Here is a 22,806-nt window from a genome sequence, read left to right as displayed (position 1 = left end):
AGGTCTTGTAAAGCAGAGGATTCTCAGCAAACTATGAGTCTTATTGTAGTCAAGTAGCCAGGATGTTGGTTCTCAGCTGAACCCAAATTTGGAACATGTTTGGAGGGGGGGGGGGTCGTTCCTTCTCCCACTTCAAGGATTTCTGTTTATTACCTTGGCTGCTGAGATGGCTCATAGCTGGTTCGGTGGCTTTTTGATAGATCTCAGTCTGCAAAAACTCTCTTGCTGTTATTTTAAAAGCTGGCAGCAAAATGGCTTCCTTACCCTGTGATTTGTACATGTTCAAAGTTCTTCCTCACCCTGTGACTTGTACATGTTCAAAGTTCTTTTTCCAAAAAGAGGTGGTGGGTTGATTACACATCTTGTATTGTCAACTGACACCTTAAGATTCACATTCGTCTATCACACATTGAGTTTTTTTTGTCCATGGTAAAACAGGAAGATGATCTGGTTGGAATTCTATAGTTCTTTTGTTGCTGGTCTATCCTTAAACAAAGGGATGTGTGAATTCCCCTGATGCCTATGAATGCCCTCATTTGATTAGGTATTTAATTGAGACTCAGGATTGTGCAGAGCTTAAAATGCCAAAGATCACATGAGTTACAGCTACCATTTTAATAGTCTGTTGTTCAACATTTTAAATTATGGACTCAAAGTTATTAATATACTGGAACATGAAATTGGGGAAGTGCTGAAATTTGTTGAACTGTTTATCTCCCATGACATTGACAGCTGCTGCTGTATCTGTGGGAGCATGGTCAATGGTTGCTTGACTGGTTGCTGTGTCCAAAAGAAAACACAGAAATATATCCAGGGTCAACACCTCTACATTAGCTACATTCTCTCACCTTTTTGCTGGGGTACACGTACTTCTGCTGGAATTGGTCTTGGTAGGTGATTTTGCTGATGAGCAACAAACTTGAGCAAAGTGGTTCGAATTTTCAGAAGCTTTACGCTGTTTGCCAGTAGCGAGACTCTCTGCCCAGTGTGGGTAAGCACTGCCACAGTGGAACGAATCTTTGGAAAAGTCGCAGCTCTGTCTGTGAGACTGCTGTGATTGTTTTATGTTTTCCTGCGCAATGAACAGTGTTCCCAGGAGTTGGACTTGGAGCGGGGTGGTTACTATCGACATCCTCAACTTCAGTAGCTCTGGACTCTGAAAGTGATACTGATCTTTCTAACTCCAACAGCTCTAGCAGCTTTTGCCTTTCCCAAGTGCTTTTCAACATAGTTTACTAGAGAGACAACCTTCGGTTATTTGTGTTTTGATTTCCCATTCGACATGTTCAGCATTACTGAAGTCATACTTGGTTTCTAGTTGTCTCAATCTTGTGCAATATTGGTCAATTGTCTCATTTACTCCTTTTTTACTGCTTCCGAAGATAATTGTTTTGTAACATTGTCTTCTTCTTAGGTGTAAAATAAATTGTTTGTGCATCCTGTGCTGAGTCCTTGTCATTTTGATCAGGAGCAAGTGTCTCAAAGACAGCATCAAATTCAAAGAAAAAGCATTGCAATATTGCAAAGATCAGTGATAGGGCAGAAGATTGAGCAGATTTTCAAAATCAGCAAACAATGACGAAAAAATAATGAGGAAGAAATTCGAGTCTGAATGGAAGCTAGCTAGAAATACAAACACAGGTGGTAAGAGTTTAAATACTTAAAATGGAGAGGAGTAACTGAAGTGAGTGTTGGTTCCTTAGAGAGTGAAACTGGAGAATTAATAAAGGGAGACCAGGAAATGGCAGACATACAAACATATCAACATAAGAAATAGGAGCAATAGGCCATTTGGCCCCTTGAGTCTGCTCCGCCATTCAATAAGAGCATGGCTGATCTGTTTGTGTTTTGAGTTCTACATGCCCATCTACCCCCGATAACCTTTGATTCCCTTGCCTAACAAGAATCTATCTACTGCTGCCTTAAAAGGATTCAGTGACCCTGCTTCCACTGCCTCCTGAGGCAGAGAGTTCCAAAGTTGCACAATCCTCTGAGAGTAATACTTTCTCTTCTCTGCCCTATAATGGTGACCCCTAGTTTTATAACTGTGCCCCTTAGTTCTTGACTCACCCACAAGAGGAAACATCCTTTTCCATATCCATTTAGGATCATACGTATTTCAAACAAGTCATCTCTCATTCTTCTAAACTCCAGTGGAAACAAGCCCAGTCTGTCCAACTTATCTTCATAAGACAGCCCACTCATCCCTGGTACCAATTTAGTAAACCTCCTCTGCACCGCTTCCAATGCATTTACATCCTTCCTTAAATAAGGAATCCAAAACTGCACACAGTAGAAGACACAATAATCATCCCAAGAATACTTGGAAATCAAGAGGTAAAATGGAGGGAGGAACTTAAAATAATCAGTCACTAGGGAAAAGGTACAGGGAGAACTAGTCGAACTAAAGGTTGACAAGTCTGCTGGACCTCTTGGCTTTCATCCTAGAGTCTTAAAAGAAGTGACCACAGAGACAGTAGATGCATTAGTTATGATCTTCCAAATTCCTTAGATTCTGGAAAGGTCCGAGAGAATTGGAAGATCCCCAGTGTAACACGTCTATTCAAGAAACAGAAAGCAGGAAACTATAGGCCAGTTAGAATAATATCTGTCGTTGGGAAAATACTAGAATCCATTATTAAGGAGATAGTAGCTGGACATTTAGAAAGCCAGAATACAATCAGGCAGATTCAACATTGTGAAAGGGAAATTGTGTTTGAGTAATTTTATTAGAATTCTTTGAGGAAGTAACAGGCAACATGGATAATGGTGAATCTATGAATGTGGCATACTTGGATTTCTAGAAGGCATTCAATAAGGAGCTACATCAAAGGTTATTACACAAATTAAGAGCTCATGGTATAGGGAGTATCATATTAGCATGGATAGAGGATTGTTTAGCTAACAGGAAGCAGAGAGTATGGATAAATGGGTATTTTTCCAGTTGGAAAGCTGTTATATGTGGAGTGCCACAGGGATCAGTGCTGCAACCTCAACAATTTACAATCTAAATCAATAACTTGGACATAATTGCTCTGGAGAGAGTACAGAGATTTACAAGAATGTTGCCAGCGTTTGAAAATTGCAGCTATGAGTAAAGATTGGATAGGCTGAGGTTGTTTCCTTGGAACTGAGGAGGCTGAAGGGTGATCTAATTGAGGTGTACAAGATTATGAGGGGCCTAGATAGGATAGACAGGAATACCCTGTTTCCCCTAACGGAGAAGTCGATTACCGGGGGCACAGATTTAAGGTGATTGGTGGAAGGATTAGAGGGGACATGAGGACAAACTCATTCACCCAAGAGTGATGGGTGTCTGGAATTCACTCCTGGTTTGGTGGTGGAGGCAGAAACCCTCAACTCTGTTAAAAGGTACTGGATCTGCACCTAAAGTGCTGTAACCTGCAAGGACACAGACTGAATGCTGGAAGGTGGGATTAAAATGGGCAGCTAGTTTTTAATTTTTTTATTTTTTAGCCGCGCAGACACAATGGGCTGAATGGCCTCTTTCTGTGCTGTAACTTTTCTATGGTTCTGTCTTGAACATATTCAATGCCGCAGCCCCCACTGTTGTCTGGGGACAGACGAACATACAAATTAGGAGCAGGAGTAGGCCATTCAGCCCTTCGAGCCTGCTTGCCATTCAATATCTGATCTGATTGTAACTTCAACCCCACATTCCTGCCTACCTCCAATAACATTTCAGCCCCTTGTTAATCAAGAATCTATCTAGCTCTGCCTTAAAAATATTGAAAGACTCTGCTTCCACTGCCTTTTGAGGAAGAGAGTTCCAAAGACTCATAACCCTCTGAGAGAAAAAAATTTCTCCTCATCTCCACTTTAAGTGAGTGGCCCCTTATTTTTGAACAGTGACCCCTAGTTCTAGATTCTCCCACAAGAGGGAAGAGAATTCCACAGACTAATGACCGCTGAGAGAAAATTATCCTCCTTACCTCAGTCTTAAATGAGAGACAAGTAATTTTTAAACTGTGTCCGTGAGTTCTAGACTTACCCAGAAAGGGAAAACATTCTCTCAGCATCCACCCTGTCAAGTCCCCTCAGGATCTTACACATTTCAGTAAGGTCACCGCTCATTCTTCTGAACTCCAACAGATACAGACCCAACCTGTTCAATCTTGTTAAATAAGATAACCTCTTCATTCCAAGAATCAGTCAAGTGGACCTTCTCTGAACTGCTTCTAATGCAATTATGTCATCTCTTAAATAAGGAAACCAAAACTGTACACAGTACTCCAAACGTGGCCTCAGTAACTGTAGCAGAACTTCCCTACTTTTATGTTTGATTCCTTTTGCAATAAACACCAACATTCCATTTGATTTCCTAATCACTTGCTGTACCTACGTACTGACATGTTGTGATTCATCTACCAGGACACCCAGATCCCTCTGTACCATTGAGCTCTGCAATCTCTCGCCATTTAAATAATACAGTTTTTCTATTCTTCCTGTCAAAATGGACAAGTTTACATTTTCCTAAATTATATTCCAACCTGCCATTATTTTGCCCACTCAGTTAACCTATTCATATCCCTTTGTAGACCCTTTGCCTTCTCTTGACAACTTACTGTCCTGTCTATCTTGGTGTCATCAGCAAATTTAGCTACCATCCCTGCTTTTCTATTCAATACTCATCCAATAAAGGATTTCTTTACCTTATCCACCTGCCCTGCCACCTTCAGGGACCTGTGACATGTGCTCCAATGTGTCTCACTTCCTCAACCTTCCCAATATCCTCCCATTTATTGTGGATTCACTAGCTTTGTTTGCCTTCCCCAAATGTATTACCTCACACTTTTCTGGATTCCTTTTGCCACTTTTCCACTCCCTCAACCAAACCATTGATATCATTCTGGAGACAACAGCTATCCTCTTCATTATCAACTACATGGCCAACTTTTGTGTCATCTGTAAATTCCCCAATCATGCCACCCACACTTAAGTCCAAATCATTTAAATATATGACAAACAGAAAGGGCCCTAACACTGACCCTGTGGAATGCCACTGGAAACCACTTTCCATTCAGAAAAACATCCATCAACTATTACCCTCTGTTTCCTGTTGCTCAGCCAATTTTCAGTCCAACTCGCCACCTTCCCCTGTATCCCATGAGCTTTTATTTTTCTGACCAGTCAGCCATGTGGGACCTTGTCAAATGCCTTTACTGAATTCCATGTAGACAACATCCACTGCACTCCCCTCATCAATCCTCCTTGTTACTTCCTCAAAAGTTTGATTAAATTAGTAAGAAATGACCTTCCACTAACAAAACCATGCTGACTATCCTTGATTAATCTGTTCCTTTCTAAGTGACAGTTTAGAGGGTCAGAGGTTTTGGGGGAGTGGTGCAGGCAGGAAAGTGGAGTTGAGGCCACAGTCAGATCAGCTATGATCTTTTTTAATGGCAGAGCAGGCTCGACTGCCTCTAATGCTTGTGTTCTTGTGGTGTGTTGCAATTCTTCACCTCCATACTGGAGAAGTAAGACTCTTTTGCTTTGGTCACCTGTGAAACTCTGCCACCACACCTGCAAAATGTCGCAGCCGGTTTTGCAAACATGGGAATACAGATGATGGCTCTGAACGCTCAGAGGTGGTAGATTGGGCATAGACAACACCATCCTGATCAGCAATGCAGTGGAAATGCATGGTCAACGATCCAGGTTTGCATTCTTTTCAAAATAAAACTTCTTTGCAATGATCCAAGATTTTATTTGATTGGATGGTTATTTGGCGAGAGCAATGTGTGTGTATGTGTGTGTATGTGTGAGTGTGAGTGTATACACTGTTCAGGTTTTCCTGGTACTAATCCCAAGCTGGAGTATGTTCTGTGTATGTCTAACACAGCCTCTATCCAATTGAAAATGCTGTCTGCAGAAAGTAAATAAACACCTTCCAAAGGTTTCATACCTCAAAATACCATTTCCTATTTCTCACCATCCTCATTCCCATTGTGAAATTCTTAGGAACGGTTTCAGTAAGATATTCAGTAAGAAACATTTGGAATCAGAACTGCACGTGCTATTAAAACAAGGATCTCTTATTTCCTTCGAGACTCCCTCTAATGACACATGTGTTATGGTAGCATTAAGTGGACAAAATGCACAATACAATTTTCAATACACTACAATCTCCACACCTGTTTTTAGAAGCTAATCAATTTCTAACCCAATGTGTTCTAAATCCACTATTATTTGAAATTGTCAGACGCTGGAAACTATGGACACAGGCAAACCCTTTCTGCAATCCTTTGCCGTTGACTTAGAGGGCTGTATAAGAACGCTACGTTACTATGCTGGCTGGGCAGATAAAATCCATGGGAAAAGTATACCAGTGGGTAAGTTGGTCATACACCATTATTAAAGAATTCTACTGTTTAAAGAAGTAAAATCTGTTAACTGTCCCATAGCCAAATTGCAGACAGAAAGATCCACAAACATCAATCATTGACCACATCATTCAATTTACTGATCTTGGTTGAGGGATGAATTTTGTCCAGGACATTAGGGGTAACCCCCTGCTCATCGTCGAATAGTGACTGGGGTCTTTTATGTTCACCTGAGAGGTTTAACATCTCCTCTGAAGAACAGCAATTCCAATAGTGCAGCATTCTCTCAGTGTTGCCCTGGGAATGTCAGCATAGTTTATGTGCTGAGCTCCTGGAGTGGGAGTCAAATCTGCTTCCTTTTGATTCAGAGCTGAGAGAACGTGCTCCCACTGAGCATGACTGACATATAAAATAAATATTCTAAAACTGCAGACACTATTCACAGATAGACAGGGGGTGATTTGAGTGAGGCTGCTGGGAGCAGGGGGCATGGTCAACAGTAGGTGATGGATGCAAGAAGTGAGATGCTTATTTTAAGAACCAGAGGGCTTGATGAGAGGTTGGATTTGTAATTGTTTTTTTTAAGGAACAATGTGTGAATTCACCAGCACAAGAAATACAGTCACAATCCCTTCAGTGCTAACACATGCTCAATCCCAACTCCCTTTGAAACAGTTCACTATTGTCCTTTAGGGAAGGAAATCTGCCATCCTTACCCGGTCTGGTCTACACGTGACTCCAGACCCACAGCAATGTGGCTGAATCTTAACTGGCCTCTGAAATGGTGTGGCACAGCACTCAGTTCAAGGGCATTTAGGGATGGGCCAGCGGTGAGCACACCCCATGAAGGAATACATTTTTTAAAAAGTATCGATATAGAATGCTGTAAGATCCCACAAGCAGCATCCATGAATCTTCACCTAATGAAGAATAAACATTGCCCACAGTTGGGGAATATATGGAACTCTGCTCTGGATTCTGAGTAAAATTGTTTTCTTACGGGACTGTAACTAGGATGAGTAGTTTTTGTTTGTCCCATTCAGAAATGTTGACTCTTTCTTTAATGCACATGAAAGACTGACCTGTTCACAAGGTGTAGCAAATTCATTATTCCATCCCCCTCACTGCCACCTTCCCAATTACACCCCCACGCCCAGACCCCACTCCTATCTCCACACCATCTGCACCCCTCTCCCACTCCCAGTCATGCTCTCAATCACACTCTCCTCCCATCTCCTCAGATACTGATGCCTCGTGGAAGTTGTAGATCGCTGAGTATTGTGGCTGAGCATCCACCTCAACATCCATTGCAATACTACAAGCTCAACAAACACAGCTGAAGCCAAGGCCACAATGGTGGCTACAAATTGGTTCGAGCCTCACCATACCAGCTTTGGGCAGAGAGAGTGGCTACTCCACTCAAACGTTTGCTCCTATTTGTTTTAATAGCCAATTACTGGGACACTGAGAAGGCAAAATGGCAGCTGAAAATATTTCTAAGTATACTGGCACCCCTACTTCTTACCAGTTTTATTAACCGTAGGTAGGTATTTTTGTTGTTTACTTTAAGCAATAAAACTTCTTTGTTTGCTTATTCTCTGGCAAGTGAGTGAGACAAGTCCTGCTTCTCCCATACCTGCCTGTCCACATCTGTGCTGGACGTTGTAATATCTCAGCAATTTACATAGGATTTACACCAATAACCATGTAACTGAGCTGACCCAGAGCAACCACCTGCCTTCTGATGGGCAAAAATCCTGTTTCACTGGCAAGTCACAGGCTGGCTTCAGGGTGGGGGACTGAAGTTTTGGAAAAAGTCTGGAAAGTTTAGAAGTCTTTATTCACCAGCAGCGAGGAACGAGGAGCTTGTATTTAATTCTGACCCTGACAAATCCTCAGGGCGCACATTACATTGACAAATGTCTCTTGCAGTAATATGTAGGCAAGGTTTACAATGGGTGCATCTCACACATGGACATCCAGAACTGGGGCAGAGTGTTTGCTATCTTAGTGTTGAGGAAGACTCACCCAATGATCCCACTCATACCCTCAGAAAGATTTCTCTGAGGTATTTAATTTAGAAACTGATGTTTTAATGCCACCTTACATTGTGACTAGGTGGGTTAAATATAATTCCCTATGACTTATTCCCAAATACCTGTTGTTAGAAAATGCCATAGTTTTATGAGGAACATTCAAAAGTTTATTAAGACGTACAATTCTAGATATTATACATATCACCGTGATTGTACAGAATAAATATTAATATTATTGAACTAAACTAAACAGCTGTTAATGTTTCTCTTTTCTATTGGCAGATGGAGATTTTGTGATGTTTACAAGACATGAGCCGGTTGGTGTCTGTGGACAGATTACACCAGTGAGTTGAAATGAAACTTATTTAGGGATATAAGACCTTTATCTTTATTTTTGCAATGATTAAAATGCTTAAATAAATGAATAATAACTGAACTGAAGTAAATTTTTATAAGCCAGAATATTTAGAATAAGAGAGTGTTCCAAATGTACTCTATAAACTACTGTTGGAAAAATATTCCTTGGTTCTGAACATTTAAGTCAAACAGGATTCCAGAAGCTGGTAATTTTTTACATTCTTTTAATGTCTCTGGAGATACATTCCAGCCATTCTGAGATCTATTCCATTTCAATTAGTTACCTCCCATATCTGATGGTAGATACAGCACAGGAATTAATAACAGGACAGATGGAACTGCTGAGCTCTCTAGCAGGGGCACAACACAGCATTCAGTCTGCACTTTTCAACAAAGTCAGGACCAAGGAGATGGGCAACTATTCCCTTTCTGTTGGACGTCTTGACTATGGACAAAAAGGAAAAGAGACCTGGAGCAACTGAGCCCTGCCCAAACTTCACCCTCCTCCACCCTGATACTCAACGTATATCTTTGTACTGGTTCAGAACATTCTTACTGTTAAAACCCGGAGTGAATCCAACAAAAACTTCACTTAGCAACAAATCTATTATAATTCCCTCTTATCTAAATGGGAGCAGTTTGGAAACTCAGCCCCCAGTCACAGGTTTCCTCACAGTGTGAATCACTGTTCCGTCAATTAGTCTAACACTTTGATCTTCACTATTTGTCTCCAGGTAAGAATACTTTTTAACAGAATAATTTTAATGAGATGTCCATTTTGTCGTGCTTTGCGCAAATTGCATCACCCTCCATGCTGGTGATAGAATAGCAGAGTTCAACATCCTTTCATAAATGTAAGCATGAATCATAAATTAACATAACTGAAAAGGAGTCTTTGTTTTGCCAACCTTGAGGCTGAAGTTGTTAGATCTGAGCCATGTCACGCTGTCACATTCTGATCTCACAGTGACTGTTGGCTTCAATCCAACTTCCAATAGAAAGCTGCTCTCTGATATTTGTTTCAGAAAAATAATAGGAGGATCTGTGAGACAAATAGCTTAGAGTATTCAGGAGATGTGTGACCAAACCAGGAGAAATATTCTTGGTTATTTTCTATTTCCTGAGTTCCATTTATATTAACAATCCCCTCCCGAATATCACTCTCCTCTTACCCACTTTTACACGACCAGTTCTTTTCCTTCTGCCTCAGACTGTCTCACTCACTCATTTCAAATCTCAACAGCCTCTGCAATTCAACATTTAATCTGATCAACACATTTGCCTCTTTCCCCAGTGGAATTTCCCCCTGTTGATGTTCATTTGGAAAGTGGCACCAGCTCTTTGCTGTGGGAACACAGTGGTGATTAAACCAGCAGAACAGGCACCCCTCACTGCACTTTACATGGGAGCCTTAATCAAAGAGGTCAGTATTGTTTGTTAATGGTTATTGTTAATTATATTGCTAAGATACACAAGTGAAGGACATTGTTTAATTAAGTACTTGAAGCATATAAATAGGGGACAGCTGGGACACTGGGTGTGAAGAGGGAGCTCTGAAACTGAACAAAGTCAAAAAACTCTCTCAGTAAAGAAAAGCGCTGTGTCTTGGTTTTGACCTCACCAACATGCTTGAATTCCAATCAGATTTGTAGCAGAGAATGGGGGCCTAATAGTGAAGATTGGAAATTAACACTTATTTTCAGACAGAAGTTTGTAATTGGAGTTATTTTGGAAAAGAACAGCTGAAACCAAGTGTAAAGTATCAGGGTATGATTTCCCACCTTTGCTCCACGAAGCTGAGCCTCTGGCCAATGGAAGAATGAAGTGTATATGTTGACATGGATAACGTCCTTCCCATAGAAAAAGCAAGGGATGGTTCTCACACCTTTGGTTCCCAGCAAAAATAGGATCAGTTTTCAAAGTTAGAGGCTCATCATTGGGCATTGAGGAAGATTTGGATGATCTCTTAAAGTTTATGGACAAAATTTATCAGAAAGATGATTTGTTAAAAGCATATGAGGCATAGTCAGACCCTGATAAATTTAGCAGGATGGACAGTTATTCCATAGAAGAATATATCATGGAATTTAACTATATAAAATTGCAGGAATTCTTTTTGGAGATCCCAAATTTAGTGCTTGCTTTCAAATTGTTGGATTTGTGCTAAAGTATTGAACATGGATTGGCTCATTGGCTGGGATTTTCTGGTCCAGCCATGACAGGATCTGCACTGGGGGATGGGCCAGCCAACTGAACGGTGCATTTCCACACGCACAGATAGGCACGGCTGAGAGATGTTAGTGGCCTCTCAATGACATTGCAGGAATCACCAAAGTGAAGGAATGATGTGCATTCATGCAACACTAATGCAAAGTGGCAGTAATCGATTGCCTGGGTTTAACCCCTTGCTCACAGTGAGGCATTTTGCCAGAGCGATGATGAAGTTAAATGCAATTGGGCACCTAGACAATCTCCTGAGGCATGTTGCAGTAGTGGCACAGGCCAGATGCGGAAGGTGTGAACAGGAGGACTTCATAGCCACAAGATTCCAGGAGGAGGATGATGAGATGGAGCGAGCTTCCGCTTGGACAAGTGACTTATGTAAAGGCCCAACATGAACAGGAGCTTTGCCATTCTTATCTTTTCAACTATGCCCTTCAAAGTGAGAATTAATAGTTCCACATCCGGCTTTCCTGAGCATGATCCTTCGAAGGTTGATGAATCTGTGGGAACCTGCTTCCTCGCTGGGATGAGGCGCAGTCTGGAGGAGGGTGTGTTGCCATCAAAGGTCCGAGGGTTCTGACTCTTCATGCATCTCTGCAGCATCCCAATTACAATGGCAGCTTACATGATGCAGGAGCTGATCCACTATTGTGAGTGGGCTGGTAGGCAGAAGCCTTCAATGGGACTAGGCCCCTTAAGATGATCCACTTTCAGCAACATGACAGCGCATTCTGAGACACTTCGACGGTACAACTGGTGGGTGACTCGGGCCAAGGTAGCTGAGGAGGTTGGATAGGTCTCAGTCCATGTACAGATGGGTCAGTCTCCCCCGTCACCTCCTTCTCAATCCCATTGACATCCAGCTCTCTGTCTCAGGGATGGAGACCAGCATTTTTCCTCACCTTACAATGGATGTGGACCACCTGAGGACAACAACATTCAAACAGTTTCATGCCAGCCATTAACCTGCCTCCTCTTTAACACAGACACTGTGCCCTCATGGGCAGCGCTGGCTCTGGTGAATTGAAAAATCTCTGACACCGTGAAGCCCTCAGGATCAAGTGTAGTTTCCAATATAGAATCACATTTAAGCTTCAGTACTTTATTGCTTATACCCCATTTCTTCCATCAACACTGCCTGAGCTATGATTGGAGGTTCCTGATCATGCTCAATGGCTCCATGGTCCACCACATGTGACCATTTGGAATGAGTGTTTGTGATCCCGGACAGTGGTCGGGTGGGGGGATTCCCAGCGTTGTGTCCGTACATTGAAACGAGAGCCATGTAGCCATAACACAGACAACTACATAGTTAGAGACGCCGAGGCCTGTGGGTTCAGGCTCCAGGACACTAGTTTGGCTGAGAGGACAAGAGTCTCATAGACTAAAGATGACAAGGTGCTCACACTTACCGTTCAGTATATTAGATGTACCATCAGAAAGTCGCAAGTGTGGCTGCCAGACAGGAGCACCCAGTTCCTTACACTATGGCCCCATTGAATGGAAGCCCTGTAGATAAGAGTACATGGAATCCCAGGATATATCACCCTTCTCCAGGTGTTCACACATCTGTCCTTCTACACTACACCTTTACCTTTCAATCACACAAATGACATGGGAGAACACCTCTGCCTCAATGTCATCCAGCCAAGAATGAAAATGAGATGACCCTGCAAATCATGTGGACAATGTGCCTTCCACAAGCACAGATAACATTACGGACGAGACATCACTGATGTTGGAATTGATATGATAACGGCCAGACACTGCGGTGAAATGTAAGCGGATGACATATACAACATGCCCCTGATAGCCACATCTGTAATAAGTGGGGGGGAGTGACCATAATCTGTCACCCCATTGACTGCAACACAGCTCTTAATAAAAAGGAGTCAAAGCCATGAGATGTGGAATGGGTCATACACTTTATACAGCTGTGCACATTTTATACATGTTGTGAACACCCATGCCACCATTGTGCTCCTAATATTTTGTAGCTCTCCTCACCCTACTGTTACATCTTTGTACTCCTCTGACATGCACAGCGGAGGTGGAGACAGCCTGCTGACTGCCAAGCCCTGTCTGTGATAACCTTGACGGGTGTCCTCTGGAGGGTCAAGGCCAGGGGGGCCCTGGCCTGCTTTCGGGGTCCTGCTGTGAGGCAGGTGCACGGTCCTTGGCCTGTGGAGCTGGAGCTGATGGGGTCACGGGGAGAGGGGAGTTGGATCAGTGGGACACTCATGGAGTCACCTGGGTGGATGGCCCGGGGTATTCAGCTGCTGGTCCCCTCCCTGTGGGTGTTCAAGGGTTCTTGGCTGACTCCTTGAGGAGAAGGAGCAGTGTTCGAGCTGCCCCACACCCCTCTAACGTTGACATTGTTGGAGGCCAATAATGGCATCAGTGATGGAGCCCAGCTCACACAGCAGAGCAGGACCAGTGTCCTGGACTGAGGCCTCCATGGCAGCTGTCATCCTGCCAGTGTTGACCTCAGTGTGTTTGCACGATGGTGAAATCACCTTGGACTGAACGTGGACCGACTGCCCCATCCTTCGTTGCAATCCGAGGAGTGCAGTTTACATCCCTTCCTGTTGTTCTCGTACTTGTCACTCAAGCTCCAGCAACTGATTTAGGACCAAGTCTGGAAGCTCGTCATCTGACTTGGATTCAGCAGATTCCTGGCTTCCAGCAATCCTCCGACTGCCAGCGACTTCCGATGTTCCTGTCTCCAGCTGTTTTGGACAAGATTGTGTGATGTGCTCACCAGATTGTGATCCTGAGCCTGCTCTGGATATAGGTCCCACCGGGATACATGTCTCTACAACGGTGGAGGGTGTGGGTGAGCACTGTGATGAGTCTTCTAAGATGCTGTCCTCAGGTTCCTCACGCAAGGTGCTCTCGGGGTTAGAGACATGGTCCTGTTTGCCTGAGGGTGTTGGGCATGTGGCAGGTGTACCTAGGAGAGAAAGTGGAGATTACTAGTACACGGCAGCTGAACAACACACAGAGCACTGCATTCCCAGTAGCACTGACAGAAGGATGAGTTGGTGCAGGACCCTCATGTGGGTGCTTGCTGCCAACCTCACAGTCACCTCAGGAACAGTCAACTTCATTTCCGGCCAGCGGAATAGCTGTTCTCGAAGTCACTGAGGACCTTGAGTTCTGGCACACCACCTGAGACCTATCCTTTTTGTTGGGCACAAGCTTGTCCTGCACAAAGACCAATGGAGAGGGTGTGAACAATGCGCATGGCAGAGCCGATGAGATGGATGGCTGGCATTTGTGGGTAGTTAGTGGAGACATGGATGGAATGAAGGTGAGATCAGCAGAGGGGATAAGGCCATATGGGGATGTGAGGATGTGTGAGAGAGAGTGAGAGGTGAGGCAGTAATATTGTTTGTGAAAGAAATCAAGCAGTAATTGATGAGATGCTTCACAGAATCTTAGCTGACCAACCGAGCTGTAAACTGACATGTGTCCTGGCGTGGCCAGTCCAGGTGAAGAACCCACTTCCAAGTGATTGGGGTCTACAGTCCCTATCAATTAGTTTATGGGCGAAATCCAAAATTGGCTTCAGTAATGTGGGATGACCTGCTCCCCAGGCCTTGGAAGTGATTGCAATTTGATGAATTTTTTTGAGTACTTGAATAACCTGTGTGCAGGGAGAAAGGCATTTATCAAGGCTGAGGTTTCAGAGGAAATTCAGCAAGCCTTACAGCACCGCAGAAGGTCACCAGAAATAAATTTTAATTACAAAAGAGAGGAGCTGAAAGAGGAAAAAGGCCTGGGTAAGGGGCAACATGCCAATCAAACTGTTAGGGCACATTCCTCGAGGCTAATTGGCACTGATTATAAATTTACAGAATCTGCACAGGGCTTAGAAAGTAAAGAGGAACCATATACTTCACATAGGCATTTGTTATGTTGAACAATTATGAGAAGCAGATTACGGCTGGTAAAGGGCTGATTGAATGTGAACAAAGTGACACTGAAGCGCAGGATAAGGATATTTATCCCAAAGGACAACTATCCACAGTTGGCACTAGAGTAACATGTATGGCAGTAGGAGCCAGTGTATGGAAGGATGCCACCTTTATAGGGAAAGCAGAAAGAGCGACCGGCAAATACAAACATTGGTTGAATGTGCAAGATGAGGGACAGGAGGTAAGATCCATGGATTGGCAAAATGAAGTAGAGGTGTGGAAAGCCATAAAATGCAGTGTGAGTTCTAAAGGTAGGCCTGGGAAGTGTTCACGGCCCCAGGAAAGGACTTGCAAAAGAGAATCTGATGGTGGGAGGGAGAGATTGTGTAGCAGGAGCCCAGAAAGAGATAGGAGGACAAGTAGATGACATAGTTTAACAAGAACAAGGACCATAGAACAGGCCAGGAATGCCACTAGAAGTAGAAGCCCTTATGATCAAGGTTTTAGTGGCACTGGGAAGGTAAATTGATTGATGTAAAAGCTGCATTTGTGAAGGGTAAGAAATTTCAAAGGGAAGAGTTGTGGAAACAACCTAAAGAAGCTGGTGATATAGAAGGGAAACTGTGGAAATTAAACCAGTGTGTTAATGGATTGAATGATGCATCAAGGATGTGGTATTTCTCAGTTTGGTCTGTCCTGTTGTAATTGGCTTGTATTCAGCTAAAGACAGACCCAACAATGTTCTATTGATAACACAAGGAGAAACTAGCAGACATCTTTATGATGTATGTTGATGATTTTCTGTGGGGGGGGTTCCACAGAATTTGAGCAATTTTGAGATAAAATGAAGAAAGAATTAAAGGTTGCAAGTCAGGCTTCAGGGGCCTTTAAATATATAAAGGTTAAAAAATAAGCAGAATAAGTCAGGAGTGACCTTAAATCATCAGTCTTATTTAGATGTATCCCAGTACATCGAGCCAGGTTCTCACAAAAGCATCCTAGGAAGAAGTTTGATTGGATGGTTGAACTGGTTGTGCACTCAGACTAGACCTGATGCCAGTTGTATTGGAGCTGAGTACTATGATGAAACATGATACAGTTGAATAAGACCTGAGAGTAAATAAAACATTAAAGAAATTAAATGCAGAGAAATGTGCACTCAGATTCCAGCCTTGGGTGATCCAGAAGACATTAACTTAGTCATTTTTAGCGATGCTCCACACACCAATTTTCCAGATTTAAAGTCTAGCACAGCAGAACTTATCATATTCTTGGTGGGAAAGAATAACATATGTTGTCCATCGGCCTGAGAAGTGAAGAAAATAAAAAGTGTAGTTAAAAGCGCCTTAGCTGCAGAAACACTGGCTCTAGTAGAAGTGAAAGATGTGGAATTTTACTTATCAAACCTTTTGAGGGAAATCCTACACAAGGGACATTCTGAGAAAAGTTTGCCTATTGAATGTTATGCGAATAGTCATTCTCTATGGGAGAATGTACATTCAACAAAGAATGTGACTGAGAAAAGGTTACAGGTTGATCTTGCTAGCATTAAAGAAATGTGGGAGAGAAAACAGATCTCTAAGATAAAATGCTTGCTTGGAGAAATTATTTGATGTCCTAGAAAAGGGACGTCTTGTTTTATAATGGGTTATGCAAAATGTGGGAAATGTTTGAAGAAAGAAAGGGGAATCTGTTAATGCTATTGCTAAGATACACAGCTGAAGGACATTGTTTATTTAAGTACTTGCAGCACATATAAATAGGGAACAATTTTGGTTTGATTTGGTGAGCTTTCTTTGACATTTTATTTTAGTTACAGTGCCTCACCAGGAGCTGTCACCCTATCCATTAATTTATTTTATTGATCATTTGTTTCATTTCAAACAGCAAATAAATAGGGGACAGCTGGGACAATAAGTGTGTGAGGGGAGAGTTATGAGACTGAACAAAGTCAATAAACTTTCTTAGTAAAGAAAAACTCTGTTCCTTGGTTTTAACTTCACCAAATGGCTTGGATGCCATTAACATTGTTTACATATAATGCAATATCTACAGCAAGAGAACTGGAAAAAACAGGATCCTGCCTTTATATAGCACCTTTCAAGAATGGACAGCATCTCAAAGCATTTTCAAGCAAATTAAGTATTTGTGAAATGTAGCCACAGATTGAATGTGCAAAAGGCAGCAGTCAGTTTGTACACAGCAAGCTCCCACTAACAGCAACCTGATAAGATCAGGTTACCTGTTCTTGCAATATTGGTTTTGGGATAAATATTGGCCAGGACTCTGGGAAGAATTCCTCTCTTTTCAAATAATTCCATGGGATCTTCTACATCCAACTGAGATGGCAGATGGGGGCTCAGTTTAACACCTCATCTGAAAGACAGCACTCCCTCAATACTGCACTGGAGGGTCAAACGAGACTCAAGCCTCTTGAGTGAGACTTGACTCCACAGCCATGACACTCAGGGGTGAAAGTGTTACCAGCTAAGTAATGGCTGGCACCTTGCTTGTGTCATTGTAGGAGGTATTAGCTACAACATGCTTGGGAATGTTTCACCACAACAGGTTCATTCGTTTGACACTCTACCTGTACCTGACCTGGTTCATGATGTCACCTTTAATGTCCCTGATTGGGTATTACTAAGGATTTTTTTCAATTTATAAAGTAAATAAAAGGCAGAATTCCCCCAACAAATGCAAGAAACTATCTTTGAGCTGAGACATGAGATTAATAAAACACTGCTGGCCTCTTCCTAAGCATCTCAGCAAATTCCTGTGTCCAGCACCGGAAGAAAAGGAATGTTTTTGTAATTTGGTTGAAGCCGGGTTTACAGACAGTGATAATGGAGGTTTGCACCAGCCCTCATTCACAACATGGAAGATCACACACTGGGAATGTATTTAACACTTGTAAGTATCTAGGTCCATGGAACTCACAGGGTTCCTAATCCATTGATTTTAAACCTCCCATCCTTGTTTTCAAATCTCTTCATGGCCTCCCACCTCCCTATCCTTCTAATCTTCTCCAGCCATCCAGCTCTTCAAGGCAGGTCCTGGAAAGGGGCAGTAATGGTCAGGTAGAGCCCTCATGCAGTGAGGCATCTTCCCTCATCTAGACTTCCCTGGAGGTCTCAGTCTCCAGCCTGATTGTTGGGTGGGTGCCCCATGGGTGGTGCACCCAGTATGGTACTGCACCCATTGTGGTGCAGCCAGTTTGGTACTGCAGCCATTGGTGGTGCACCCAGTTTGGTACTGCACCCATTGTGGTGAAGCCAGTTTGGTACTGCACCCAATCTGAACACACATTCCACTTGTGCCCAATTCCTGATACATGCACCAATGGGTGCAGTACCAAACTGGGTGCACCACCAATGGGTGCAGTACCAAACTGGGTGCACCACCAATGGGTGCAGTACTAAACTGGGTGCACCACCAATGGGTGCAGTACCATACTGGGTGCACCACCAATGGGTGCAATACCATACTGGGTGCACCACCAATGGGTGCAGTACCATACTGGGTGCACCACCAATGGGTGCAATACCAAACTGGCTGCATCACAATGGGTGCAGTACCAAACTGGGTGCACCACCAATGGGTGCAATACCAAACTGGCTGCATCACAATGGGTGCAGTACCAAACTGGGTGCACCACCAATGGGTGCAATACCATACTGGGTGCACCACCAATGGGTGCAATACCATACTGGGTGCACCACCAATGGGTGCAGTACCATACTGGGTGCACCACCAATGGGTGCAGTACCAAACTGGGTGCACCACCAATGGGTGCAGTACCAAACTGGGTGCGCCACCAATGGGTGCAGTACCATACTGGGTGCACCACCAATGGGTGCAGTGCCAAACTGGCTGCACCACAATGGGTGCAGTACCATACTGGGTGCACCACCCATGGGGCATCCACCCAACAATCAGGCTGGAGACTGAGACCTCCAGGGAAGTCTAGATGAGGGAAGATGCTTCACTCCATGGGGGCTCTACCTGACCATTACTGCCCCTTTCCAGGACCTGCCTGCACCCTCCTGATGGTGACCTAGGAAGCAGCAGTCACACAGGTGGGCAGGGAAGTGGGGATTGGGCAGTGAGGTGACAATAGATCTCATGTTCAAATTACCCTTCATTTTACTGCCACAATTCCACCAAATCTCAGTGCAGGAGCCCCAGTATTGAGCCTCCAGCATTGAACAACACCAACAATAACTTGCATTTATATAGCACCTTTAATGTAGTAAAATGTCCCAAGGTGTTTCACAGAGGGGTTATCAAATAAAATTTGACACTGAGCTATATAAGACAAAAAGATAGGTTTTATGAGTGTTTTAGAGGATGTAAGAGTGGCAGAAAAGTGTAGGGAGGGAACTCCAGCCTGTGCAGCTGATAGCTCAGCCACCAGTGATGGAGCAATTAAAATGGGGAAGGGCAAGAGACCAGAATTGGAAGAGTGCAGACATCTTGAAGAGCTGGATGGCTAGAGAAGATTAGAAGGATAGGGAGGTGGGAGGCCATGAAGAGATTTGAAAACAAGGATGGGAGGTTTAAAATCAAGCAAGTTAACTGAGAGTCTTGTAGGTCAGAGAGCACAAGGGTGATGGGTGAATGGCATTCGATGAGAGTTAGGATATGGGGGACAGAATTCTGGGGATACATCAGTTTGTGGAGGATAGAGTGTGAAAGGCTAGTCAGGAGCCTGGTCCGGAGGTAAAGGCATGCATGAGGGTTTCATCAGCAGATGAGTTGAGAGGCAGAGTTGGCAATATTACAAGGTGAAAATAGTTGCCATGATGGTTGGAATGTGTGCTCAGAATCATAGCTCGGTTGCAAAAAATCTGGTTCAGCCTCCAACAGTTGCTAGGGAGAGGGATGGAGTTGGTGGCCAGGGAGTGGAGACCATAATGAGGACTGAAGACAATGGCTTTGGTCTATCCAATATTTAATTGGGTGAAATTTCTGTTCATCCAATGCTGGATGTTAGACAATCAGCCCTGATGACCAGTACAGGGATCTGTGCCTCATGTACTCTGGTAGGCTATTCAACACATGAAGTGGACCCTGTGCCATCTGTAGTCCTCACACTTCTCTGATGGAGCCCTTGCTGTGAAAGCTTGAATGGCACTCGATGAGAGTTAGAATATGGGGGACAGAATTCTGGGGATAGATCAGTTTGTGGAGGATAGAGTGTGAAAGGCTAGTCAGGAGCCTTGTCCGGTGGTAAAGGCATGCATGAGGGTTTCAACAGCAGATGAGTTGAGAGGCAGACTTTTTGATTCTGAACACACATTCCAACCATCATGGTAACTATTTTCACCTTGTAATATTGCCAATTCTGCCTCTCAACTCATCTGCTGATGAAACCCTCATGCATGCCTTTACCTCCGCACCAGGCTCCTGATGAGCCTTTCACACTCTACTCTCCACAAACTGATCTATCCCCAGAATTCTGTCCCCCATATCCTAACTCTCATCAAGTGCCATTCACCCATCACCCTTGTGCTCTCTGACCTACAAGACTCTCAGTTAAGTAGGTTGATTTTAAACCTCCCATCCTTGTTTTCAAATCTCTTCATAGCCTTGAGGTCAATAGATAGCAGAAGAGTTCAACATTGGCATGTTGATGTATTTAGTATCAATACTGTGAAGTGACAGGAGGTATAGAGAAGCCTCTTGGTGTGTGATATTGGGGCCAGTGTGGAGTCTCTGTGTTTTCAGGGGCACCATGTTTAAACTAAGTATCAGAAAACTAAGTCCCTGCAGAAGAGCTCTCTATGTCCAAGGAGCAATTGTTTATCGTCCATAACAGCAAACAGGGGAAGTGTTTAGGGATCATCCTCACCAGAATATGGTCACCGGAGAGTTGGTCCCAGACTCCGGCCACTGGAACACTGAAGACCGAGAGGGGTAAGTAAGCATAAGAGGGGACAATGGGGTGGAGAATGACAGAGACCTGATGGTGAGTGGTTTTGAGCAGACCATGGAGCAAGGGATTGCCAGCGGGGAGCTTTGGAGTATAGGCAGATTCTATAATCAGTTTATATTTCATCCTGTTTTCAGTTTGTCCTGCCAGTACTAAATGATGTGTTGTGTCCCTGGTGGCAAAGTGGAGAACATCATCAAACACATATTCAAACCAATGGTATGGATGGAAATAGGTATCAGATCTTCATGAGGGAGCTTAAGGAGTTATGCACTAGTATGATAATATAAGACCTTGAGGGTGGCAATCTGCGGTTGTTTGTTGTGCCCCACACTGGGTGTGGAGGAGAATGGGGAGTGTGAGAGGAGACTGTGGCTGCAGGGTTGCTGTAAAAGACTGACACCCATGGAGAATTAGATTGAGTTCTGGAACAAGGGGAGGTTATACTGGAAGGATGACCTTCCCTTCAAATGAGATCCTTGAGTAGAGGGTAAATAGTGGAGGGCAGGGAGGGGTTAAACAAATTTATCAGGCATGGGGAAAAGTCAAGGTTTCAGACCAACGAAGGGAAGAAGAGTTATGAAACCTGTTGGAATGGAAACAAAACACATTGAATTTCCAAAACTGAAAGAGCTTCCACTCCCTCATGACACGCCACAAAGGATCCTGTGTGTCAGTGCCAAATTCTCAGGGTGCTGTCAGAAAGATCTCCAGCCTTCCTGCTCTATTCAAGGGAGCCAGTGAAGTGGTGTACTCCTTACTGCAATAGCTCATGACCTCAACCACAACAAAACTCCCTCACCTGTAAGAGAGGTACTGAAGGAAAGGGCTCAGTGACTTGATAGATCTTTACCTGCTGGTGGAGTTGTAAGGAACTGTATGAAAGCAGAGTTTGCGAGATGTTGCCAAACATTTAACCAGGCTGTGCTAGGTTCCATTTAAGGAGAGGGTGATTAGTGAAAAGGGATATAGAATGAGGAGGAGGCCATTCAGCCCCTTGAGCCTGTTCTGCTATTCAATTAGATCACGGCGGATCTGTATCTCAACATCACTTACTCACCTTGGTTCCGCAATGCTTAATACCCTTAACTAATAGAAATTGATTCATCTCAGTTTTGAAAGCTCCAGTTGACTGGCAGTGATGTGCATCCTTCTTTGTGTTTGAGGAGGGGGCACACAGAGTCGGGCGAGTGAGAAAGTACCTGATTTTCACCATCCTTAAAGTAGAAAAAGTGCTTCTCAATTTCATTCTGAACAGGGGAAAAGGTTGTTCCCATTTGTTCTTGATTCTCCCACCAGAGGAAATAGTTTCCCATTTATCTACCATATCAGCTTCTTTTAATACTTGAAAAATATTAGCACTGTTGGCCACCGCTCGCGTCTCTCTCAATTTCCCACACCCCTCACTCCCATTGGCTCCTGTTTCCATGTTGTCACCGTCCCCATTGCTGGGTGACTGACACACTGCCTCATACAGCTAACTGATGACCCCAGCTCCCAGGCACATCCTGATGACAACCTGTGATCTTCTTGCTTGTTAATTTTGGAGTAGTGATTCCCAATTACTCCTGGGTTCATGTTCAAAGTAAGGTGAGCAACAGTGTCCTTTTTTTTCTCTCTCTCTCTCTTAATGTGTTTAAAAACAACTCTCAGTTTTAGCTTTGATATCTTTTGCATTATAGAAAGGACATTAAAGCCATAGCGAGTGCACGGTGTAGATTCACCAGGATGATGCTGAGGTGGGAAACTACAATAGGAGAGATTAGAGATACTGGGACTATTTCCATTAATGCAGAAACTAAGAGGAAATTTGATGGAGCATTGAGAGCATAAATAAGGAAAGATTCTTTCCTCTGGTAGAGGAGTCAGTGATGAGGGATCAATTTTTTAAAATGATTACTCAGGTAGTGAGGAGAGAGATTAGGAGAATTTATTTTTAGACAGTTGTTGGAGCATGGAATAATTTGCCACAAGGAGTGTTTTAGGTAGAG

At 43.5% G+C, this 22,806-nt stretch overlaps 1 protein-coding gene across 1 annotated transcript in view; it reads left to right on the top strand.

The window, feature by feature from the left end:
- aldh1a3 (aldehyde dehydrogenase 1 family, member A3) overlaps positions 1–22,806 on the top strand; it is a 710,895-nt gene that overhangs the window by 172,856 nt on the left and 515,233 nt on the right. The window contains exons 4-6 of the mRNA XM_041175393.1: positions 6,224–6,353; positions 8,663–8,724; positions 10,032–10,160. Coding sequence (XP_041031327.1) covers positions 6,224–6,353; positions 8,663–8,724; positions 10,032–10,160 — 321 coding nt within the window. The remainder of the gene's footprint in view (positions 1–6,223; positions 6,354–8,662; positions 8,725–10,031; positions 10,161–22,806) is intronic.

Source organism: Carcharodon carcharias, chromosome 26 (assembly GCF_017639515.1).
Source record: "Carcharodon carcharias isolate sCarCar2 chromosome 26, sCarCar2.pri, whole genome shotgun sequence".
Lineage (NCBI taxonomy): Eukaryota > Metazoa > Chordata > Chondrichthyes > Lamniformes > Lamnidae > Carcharodon > Carcharodon carcharias.
The sequence above is the reverse complement of the archived record's forward strand: the minus strand, read 5'-3'. Positions and strand labels throughout refer to the sequence as shown.